Here is a 9912-nt window from a genome sequence, read left to right on the forward strand (position 1 = left end):
TGCCCCCGTGCTGCATGTTTGACACCCCTGAGCTAATTTATGGTAGCAGAAGTACTGGTGGACCATCTGATGCTAGCAATGGCACCTTGACCCATGAAGGCACAGGATGAAAAGGGCCATGAATTCACCTCTCGGTGATAAAAAGTGTCCTCAAGAGAGACAGCCAACATCTGGTGACCCTGTAGGGTTTTCAAGGCAAGAAACATTCAGAGGTGGCTTGCCATTGCCTGCCTCTGCGTGGTGACCCTTGGACTTTCTTGGGGGTCTACTTACCAGGGCTGACCCTGCTTAAGTTGTGATCTCACACTAAATAATGCACTTTCAATCCACTTTCCAACTGGGTTTTACTGTGCAAACTGGCAAAATCTGGTTGGATAGGGTTGCCAGCCTTCAGGTGGGGCCTGGAGAGCTCCCACTTTTACAACTGAACTCCAGCTGCCAGAGATCAGCGCCTCTGGAGAAAATGGCTGTTTTGAAGGGAGGACTCGATGGCATTGGACCATGCTGAGGCCCCTCCTCTCCCCAAACCCCACCCTCTCCCAGATCCATCCCCAAAGTCTCCAGGTATTTTCCTACATAGACCTGGCAATCCAAAGTTGGAAAGTAAATTATTTAGTGTGTGTGACTGCAGCCTTAGACTTATGATGAGATCGGGCCAGTCGGCTCAGCACCATTCAGGTCAGGGTCATGGATCTCTCCAGCCTAGTGTATTTTAATGTTGTCCTCCCAGGGCCGTGTGTATGATAATTCCATCCCCACTTGCTGCTCATTATACAGAGTGATAATCTGACACTATGCTGTCCTTTGGTTATAGTAATCCAAGCACTATGGAGTCCCGTTCATTAGACACACAAAGGGTTTGTCTTTAGGGTTTCCAATCCCCAGGTGGGGGTGGGGGATCCCCCAGTTTGGAGACCCTCCACCTGCTTCAGGGCCATCAGAAAGCGAGGGTGGGGAATGTCTGCTGGGCTTTCCATTATTCCCTATGGAGACAGATTCCCATAGGGTATAATGGAGAATTGATCCATGAGTATCTGGGACTCGGGGGGGGGGGGGTGTTTTGAGGTTGAGGCACCAAATTTTCAGTATAGCATCCAGTGCCTTTCTCCAAAATACCCTCCAAGTTTCAAAACGATTGGAACAGGGGGCCCAATTCTATGAGCTCCCAAAGAAGTTGCCCCTATCCTTCATTATTTCCAATGAAAGGAAGGTATTTAAAAGATGTGCAGTCCCTTTAAATGTGATGGCCAGCAGTGTTCCCACTAAGCTGAGTTAATGTGAGTTACCTCACAGTTTTTTAGCCGCTGGTTCACACATGTTTGTCTTAGCTCAGGAAAAATGGCCCCAGATTAAACGAATGTATGCAGTAGCTCACAACTCTAACCCCAGTGGCTCACGAGGTAGAATTTTTGCTCATAAGACTCCACAGCTTAGAGGGAGTATTGATGGCCAAAACTCCCGTTGAAGTTCAGTTATGCTTGTCACAACCTTGCTCCTGGTTCCGCCCCCCAAAGTCCCCGGATATTTCTTGAATTGGACTTGGCAACCCTATATTGTCTTTGTAGTTCTGGAAACTGCCGTTTCTCTGCGGGTCTGTCACTGAGTTAACCAGCAGCACTGGGATCAACTCCACGGCGGGAGCTGACTTATCATTAGGAAGCACCCGCGCAGTACCGATGAAGGCGAAAAAAATGCTACAACTCCCAGAAGCCACCGCAACCCTGTTCTGTGCTCGAAGAGGCTCGCGATTAAACTACAAGTCCCATGAACGCCTGAATCTCTCCCCCACCCGGGCTTGAGAACCGATTCCTGCTCCTTTGATTCCCCACCCCCGGCCACGCCCACTCTGGGTGGACCTACTTTTGGGTAGCCGCGAAAGGGGATGGGAAGGCGCCTCCCCAAAACTGCTGGCGCAGGAAAGCAGCAGAAGAGCCGCCAGAGGTACCTTTGGGTTGGGTGGGCTGGCTTTAAATGTTTTAAAAATAAACAATTCTGCAGCGCTGTTGTTTGACTTGAGTTGCTGATCGGGTGCCTTCCCGCAAAGCCGCCTTCGGGGGAGCGAAGTGGAGCGGCAGCGAAGCGATAACTTGGGTCGCTTGCTTCCGCACGGGGGCGATTTCCCGTTTTGCTCTCATTCGCAGCGGAGCCTCCGCATGGAGGTTTCCTGCGTGCTTTCCCCACCCGCGTCCGCCATCCCCCCGCTCCGGGCAGCCTTTCCCCTGGATTTGCTGGTTACAATATGTAGCAGCGACGGGGCTACAGCAATGTACCCAAAATCTGTATTTTTAAAAAGCGCATAAAAGGCCCACAAGCGGCGAGGGGGGAGGAGAGAGAATGGCGGGCATGAACTGGAATGGTGCCGGATGTCGGGGAGGAGAGGTGCGGAAATCTGAACCTCGCCGCCCGCCCTGTCCCCTCCAGTCCGCTTTGGGTGCGATCGTCCCTTGAAAGGCTGCAGAAAAGCAAGTTTGGGGAAACCCGTAGTTGCACCCTTAGCGAATGCGCTCTGGCCGCGCCGGACTTGTAGCAGGAAAATCGAGACGCAAAATGATGGCTGGGGTTGCAATAGCCGACGAGGTGTGGGTGCAGCCGTGGAAAGCTCGGAAAGCAGGCGAAAGCGCGACGATATTGTACCCCCCCCCCCAAAAAAAAATCCGAAATAAAAGCCGCTGCTGTTGGGGGTGAGGGGAACTATTGCTCCGTGTGGAAATAGACTGAAATAAAAAGGGCTTGGCTGGCTTCGCACGCAGAATAGGGCAATGAAAGAGAATTAGCATTTCTGCATGTAGTACGTTTTCCTGACACTTCTCATAACCGTAGTACTGGGACAATTGGGACTACCTGTTCTCTGGTTTGTATGATATTGGTTGTTAGTACAGAAACCTTTAGCATTGGAGTTGGGGGTCTTTTCCCTCTCTTTCAGGCACCGCTGAGCTTTGAGAATGTGAATGTGAAAAGCAGTGGGAATCTCGTTCTGAGAATTTTGCACCTGGTGTATCATGCAGGAGACTTACAGTACTGTCGGCTCTCAAGGTAAGCATTTAGTTCATTTGTTTGGAGAGGCTAATCTCTAGTGACTTGGTGGAGAAAAAAATAATTAGGAAGAAATTATCTAAGGCAATTTCCGCACATGGCATGTAAAGCAGATCTAAAACTTTTGCGTGTGTCTGAGTGATCGGGCCCCGTTCTTTGTGCCCCTGCCTACACAGCTGAGGCAGGTGGACATCAGAGACAACAGGGCTTTCTCAGTGGTGGCACCGTCACCTTCGGAATATCCTCCCTCTTGAGGCTTGCCTGGCGTCTACCTTACTTACTTTCCTTTAGGCTTCAAGCCAACACATCTGTTTGTACCCAGGCTTATCTATATGACCATCACATATGGGAGAAGGAGGAAGCTGCACCCCATCAGCAAATCACAACTATATAGGTAACTTCCCTAACTGACAAAAGGCAGAAGTAGCCACATGTGAGATACCTGAAATGTCTTATATGAATAATGGTGGATTGAGGATGAATAATGGCAAGAGTATCATTAATCCTCTTGATCCATTAGCCATGGTTAAGGGCTTCAGAGAAAACATGGGATTGTGGGCCTCCCTCCCTTGACGTATGTTCTCCCCACCTACCTTAACCATTTATAATGCCAGCCACGATTTCCCTCCTCTCTGGACAGGTCTTCCAGTTCCTTTACTGACGTTTCAGCTGGTACAGAGGGAAGATCCATTTGTGCCTGGCCCTCAGAGCTTGGAGGAAAAGAAGACGTCATCAGATGCCCACTTAGGTAACTGTTCAGAGAAGCAGTTGGAAATCAGAGATGATCAGTTTGTCTCAGATTGTTAAATGGATATGTTAAATGGAAAGGCAGCCTAGAAATCTTCAAAATAAGTAAATAAATGAGTCACTCACTGCTTGGTATATCAGAGGTTTCTGATATGGTCATTAAGCATATTGGGGCAGGTTCATGGGTTCTGCATCCTCAGGACTCTGAGGGGAACAAGGTCTTCCAAACTGCTTATTCAAATGCTAAATGGGCAATGCTAATATAGGGTGTGCTGCAGGTCATACTAGTAATATTTTTTTGCCATCTGCCCTTGGGTAATGACCAGGGCTTTTTTTGTAGCAGGAACTCCTTTGCATATTAGGTTACACCCCCCCACAGATGTAGCCAATCCTCCAAGAGCTTACAGTAGGCCCTGTAAGAGGACCAGGAGGGGGAGGAACCTCAGCCAATAAAAGGAAGAGAGACTTGGCTCAGTAGCTCTGCCATGCGATTGAGAGAGCCTGGCAAAGCAAGCTATTCCTCCCCCCTTCAGCCAATGGAGAAAACAGAGGTTTTGCTCCGTAGCTCCTGTGCAATTGAGCAAGCCTTGCAAAGCAAGCTGTGATGCAGAAGGAAGCAAGAGAGAGGGAGAAGGAAGCAGATGACAGCCAGTTGCTTGGGGGCTTGATGAGAGCCCTCTGTCTCCCAGGCCACAGGTTTGACACCCCTGTTCTAAATAAATAATGAATGAAACATTCAGTGCATTTGTCAGTTCAGGAAACCATTGAATTTATACATCTCAAGAGTCAAGAAAACATCTTCAGATATTAACTAGCATAAGTAACTTTAAGATATCAAAACTTTCCAGTTGCAGCATCAACAGCTTAGCATTTGTTGCTGCAAATTATATTGAATGTTGAAGATTGCTGTCAATCTATGTACCACATGATTTGGGGTTTTTTTGTTATATTTTGGCTCTCTTTCCTGACTAGGGATCCCTGATGTGATAATCAAAGTAGAGGAAGAGGAAAATCCTTCAGGGGAGTGCAGGAGACTCCCAGATTCCCACAAAGGTGAGGGACTCACTGAAATTGCAGAGTCACAGAAAAAAATGGGACTGGAGAGTCTCTAATCCAATCCCCACCAAAGAAATGGAAACGCCCCCAGCCCTGCCCCCAGCCAGATCCTTAAAAGAGAATCTGCTTTTGTCAGAGGATAGCAGCCCCCAAAATCACACTCTTATTTGCTCCAGAGCCCAGAAGTTCACCCAGTGTTCTCTTTGGAGTTCTTAAATGAAAATTTAAAAATAAAAATACACGATGGGATTAAAAGTTGCAAAACTTATGCAGAAAAAAAATGACAAGTGTCCAAACCTGTGACCTCAGAGTTTGAGGACAAGGCAAAACAGTGCCCGCCCCCCTCCAAGGTTCTGTATAGGTGTTTCTCAATAATGGACGAAATCTTTGTTCTAGGAGTCCATGGGCCAGCAAGTGCCAACGACAAGCGTCTTTGGCCGGGAACTGAGGAGAGGAGAATCTCAGAGCCAATGAATGAGGCAAGGAAGCTGTTTAACAGATCGCTGGTGAAGAAATCAGGTAAAGACATTTCTGCTCTGCAAAGGTCCCACCCGCCTTGATTTTCCCCCTACCATTTTTTCCCCTTGCCGTACTGCAGGAGGATTTTTTGAGGACTTTAAAAAACCCCCACTGTAACTGCTATCGTGCTATAATACAAGAATGCTACAGTTATCTTGGTGGGTAGCCATGTTGGTCTGAAGCAATAGAACAAAGTTAGAGTCCAGTGACACCTTTAAGACCAGCAAAGTTTTATTTGAGTGTATGTGCACGTAAGATAAGGAGCCCCATGGCGTAAGATAAGGATCCCCATGGCGCAGAGTGATAAGGTGCAGTACTGCAGTCCAAACTCTCTGCTCACGACCTGAGTTCAATCCCGGCGAAAGCTGGGTTCAGGTAGCCAGCTCAAGGTTGACTCAGCCTTCCATCCTTCCGAGGTCAGTAAAATGAGTACCCAGCTTGCTGGGGGGAAAGTGTAGATGACTGAGGAAGGCAATGGCAAGCCATCCTGTAATAAGTATGCCAAGAAAACATCATGATGTGACATCACCCCATGGTTCAGTAACAACTCAGTGCTTGCACAGGGGAATACCTTTACCTTTTATGTGCACATGAAAGCTCAGAAAGAGCCCCGTGGCGCAGAGTGTTAAAGTTGCAGTACTGCAGTCCTAAGCCCTGCTCACTACCTGAGTTCAATCCTGGCGGAAGCTGGTTTCAGGTAGCCAGCTCAAGGTTGACTCAGCCTTCCATCCTTCCGAGGTCGGTAAAATGAGAACCCAGCTTGCTGGGGGGAAAGTGTAGATGACTGGGGAAGGCAGTGGCAAACCACCCTGTAAAAAGTCTGCCATGAAAACGTGAAAGCAACGTCACCTCAGAGTCGGAAACGACACAGGGGACCTTTCCCTTTCCTCGAAAGCTCATAGCTTGAATAAAACTTTTTTGTTGGTCTTAAAGGTGCCCCTGGACTCTGACTTTGCTACAGTGATCTATCAGCATGTAGAAATTATATTCTGAAATTATATTGTCTTAGCTCTGGTACAGAAGGACAAAAGTGCCAAAGCCCAAGGGGCAAAAAACCCAGAATGAGAGATGGGTTGGAAAATGAAGCAACAGTCCATGTGTAAAGTCATCCCCCTGGGCAGTCCCTCTAGGGTTCTTCCTCGTATCTGGGACCTCACAGGTGCTTTTTCCCATGTACCCTTTGCAAGTGGATCTAAAATGTCCTGAAAATGACATCTTCTAAGATTTTTTTCCAAAGGTTTGGTGGGGTGTTCTTTCCTTTTCCTTTCCATTTACGCTTTGGGTTGAGGGGTCACCATGGTGCCTGCTGATACCTTTCCCTGTCACCAACCTTGCGGTTTTTTAATGGGGGCAAGACCAGGTGGAGCTGTTGCCCAGCAAGTCTTCTGATGACTGTGCAGATACTCTAAACAGTTGCTTTGCCAGAACCTGCCGCTCCAACACCAGGCTCTGCACTGTGTGACCCAAGCAGCACCCACCATGCTGTGTCACGAGTTTCAAAGGCACCTTAGGTTTAAAGATTTTGGGGGCTCCGGTCTGTACTTTCCCCCAGCAGTTTCTTCTGTCCTTCTTGTCAATTTCCCCCTCTTTCTCCATTTTCAAAATTCCACCTGCAGCCAGCAAACCGTCTGGTGTCCGCGGGGTTTCATGGAGGCGCGACGAGACCTTGGACCTGCTGGCCCTCTGGGGGGAGCAAAACGTGCAGGAGGCTCTCCGCAGCTGCCACCGCAACATCGACTCCTTTGAGATGATCTCGAAGGAGATGGCCAAGCGAGGCCACAGCCGCACAGCCGTGGAGTGCCGGACCAAGGCAAAAGCCTTGCGCCTGGAGTACAAGCGGGTGGTCACGCTCAACAGCCAGACAGGCAGCAACCGGGCGACCTGCCCGTATTTCGAAGAGCTCCACCGGATCCTGCGAGGAGATGCCAGCGTGAAGCCAAAGCGGGTGCCGCGCAGTCTAAGCGCCCTCCGTAAGCCCGCTGAGCCACAGCGGCCCCGCCCCGTGCTGCAGGAAGGCTTGGAGCAGCTCCTCACCCATCATCTGCCGATGGTCAAGGTGGAGAATAACACGGAGGACATGCATTGCTCCAACCCTGCACCTTCAGGTAAGATTAACCAGCGTTCAGTGCCTACTTCTCCCTGTTACTTGCTCCTTCTGTTTTTTTTCTATTAATAAGCAGGACTTTTTTTTTTGTAGCAGGAACTCCTTTGCATATTAGGCCACACTCCCCTGATGTAGCCAATCCTCCTGGAGCTTACAGGGCTCTTCTTACGGGGCCTACTGTAAGCTCCAAGAGGATTGGCTACATCAGGGATGTGTGGCCTAATATGCAAAGGAGTTCCTGCTACAAAAAAAAGCCCTGTTAATAAGCGTTGGCCCTTTCCAGGAACTGCCATGATGGATCCCGCAGGCAGCCGACCCACCACCCACCCAAAGGAGGAGGCTGATGAAATGCCGATAGAGGAGGCAGCCACGCCAGGTATGCCATGCACACCATCCTTTCCTGTTGAGATCCAGCTGAGCCCCACTGCCCGTTCTCCTCTCAACCTTGTTTGTAAAGTCTCGTTGGTCCTCCCTCCCTCCCCAGCACCATTTTACCTTGCCTTTCTCCAGTTTGCCTGAGCCTGTTGCAGGACAGCATTGTAACGATTTATAATTTTTGCATTTTAACAGTGCATTGTTTACATTAAGGCATTTCTTTTGTATTTATGCCATGCTTCCGCTGGCAAAATCAGTTTGTGGGAAAGGTTCTCCACCATTCTCTCCCCCACCCCCCACAATAACCCTGCTCCAGGTTGTTTGGGCCTAGACACAATGTCCAGCCAGCAGGCCCATAGATAATCGCACCCCCCTCACACAAACACACACACAGGGCTTTTTTTTTAGCAGGAATGCAGTTCCAGCTGGCTTGGTGTCAGGGGGCATGGCCTAATATGCAAATGAGTTCCTGCTGGGCTTTTTTCTACAAAAGCCCTGCATACACACAATATGTTATGGCTCACCTCTGGATTCCCAATTCCACCTTAGTCTCCAGGAGGAAGGTGCGGGCATTTTTTTTTTTGCCTAGATGCTTCGAAAGTAATGGGCAGAGGGAGCTACAAAATGGCTGGAAGAGAGTCCCTTTTACCCCCTACCTGACCCAGGGCAAAGAGGGCATTACAGCCAGGCAGACTTAAGCCCCATCACTCCTGGATCTGTTGGAGGTTCTAAAGAAATCTTTGCCAAGAGTAATACCAAATATATGCTTTCTTTTTAAGATTTCTGTACCTGCCTATTTGTTAACCACCGCACTTACGAACTAGAAATGGGAGATGGTCATGGGAAAGTAACTGTGCACTTTCTGTAAAATGACTAAATTTCAGTTGGGATGTTTTCCAAACGCTGTGAAGAATGACAACATGATTGGGACTACACAGGGATAAATCTGTGATAGATGCCTAGCGGAGGGTGGAACCAACTTTTCATGGTGACATGAAGCAGCCTGCTCACCGCCACTACCACCCAAACCCCATTGAATGTCTGCGGCTTTTCCCTTTTCCCTGCTGAAACACATGGCTCGCCTCACAAACCACCATTTCTCTTTCCAGCGCATACATCTGGGGATGAGGAGCAATGCGCCAGGACCCCTGAAAGCCCAACAGGGAGTGCTAGGGGAGGTACGTGGCTTTGCACCCGCAGAGTGGTTCTGGAATGGGGGCCTTTAGGTCCCTCTTTTAATCACTGAGACTTCCTGTCCTTCATAGTGCGCCTCCCCCCTCTCCTTCACCATCCACAGGAGTGGACGCAGAGGCCCATCCAGCAGAGCTGTCCCCTGCCACGCGCCTGGCCAACGCTCGTGCCAAGAAGCGACGGGTACCAGGTCTCTACAGCGTGGCGGAGCGCATGATGGAGCAGTCCAGCAGGGAGCACGCCCTGGAAATGGAGGAGCGCCGCCGGGAGCATTCCGTGGAGAAGAAGCGGTATGCGGAGGACATGGCAGAGCGCCGCAGGCAGCACGAGGAGATGATGGCTGAGATGCGGGCGGACCGGGAAGAGGCGAGAGAGGACCGGCGGCTCGTGGAGGAAGCCCTGCAGCGCAACTTCCGCATCATGGAAGCTGCAATGAAGAGTTTGGACAGACTGGGGGAGCTGATCGTGCAGCAGCAACAGAGCTTTGTCCTGCCTTCCTACCCCATGCCCTTAAACTCCCACGCACCTCCCGCACAGCAGGTGGAGCTGGACCCCCCCGCTGCCCTCCCATCACAGGGCGAAAGTCAATCCTCCCACGCACACCTCTCGCGACCCCCCCGGGTGGTGCGCCCCAGAGCTAAGTACTCCCCTGATTTGTAATGTGCCCCCTCCCACTGCTGGACCACTTTTATCTGTAAAGTCACCCAGTATTAAAAAAAATCTCACCCCCCCCCCCCAAATCTTAAAATCTCACTTTTGCTGGTTGTCCCCCCCCCCCTCAATTTCCTACTCTTATGGCTTCTATAAATAAAAGCTCAGGTTTCTTTCTTTATAATTTTTCAGTCAAAGCTATTTTAGTGTAACAAAATTAGTTTTTAAAAACAAAA

At 49.7% G+C, this 9912-nt stretch overlaps 1 protein-coding gene across 2 annotated transcripts; it reads left to right on the top strand.

Moving 5' to 3' along the window:
* The first annotated feature begins 1836 nt into the window (after window positions 1–1836).
* Window positions 1837–9860, top strand: LOC132571105 (zinc finger and SCAN domain-containing protein 29-like). 2 transcript variants are annotated; one of them, XM_060237784.1, is made up of 10 exons: window positions 1837–1941; window positions 2924–3033; window positions 3325–3427; window positions 3674–3781; window positions 4753–4833; window positions 5233–5355; window positions 6972–7460; window positions 7743–7835; window positions 8944–9012; window positions 9132–9860. In XM_060237784.1, exons 3-10 carry the CDS (start codon window positions 3379–3381, stop codon window positions 9683–9685), a joined length of 1566 nt encoding a protein of 521 aa, XP_060093767.1. In that variant the 5' UTR covers window positions 1837–1941; window positions 2924–3033; window positions 3325–3378; the 3' UTR covers window positions 9686–9860. The 2 variants fall into 2 exon arrangements, with proteins under 2 accessions (XP_060093767.1, XP_060093769.1); XM_060237786.1 differs by having other exon boundaries at window positions 3356–3427.
* Window positions 9861–9912: the final 52 nt, after the last annotated feature.

The sequence above is a fragment of the Heteronotia binoei genome, chromosome 5, assembly GCF_032191835.1.
Source record: "Heteronotia binoei isolate CCM8104 ecotype False Entrance Well chromosome 5, APGP_CSIRO_Hbin_v1, whole genome shotgun sequence".
NCBI lineage: Eukaryota > Metazoa > Chordata > Lepidosauria > Squamata > Gekkonidae > Heteronotia > Heteronotia binoei.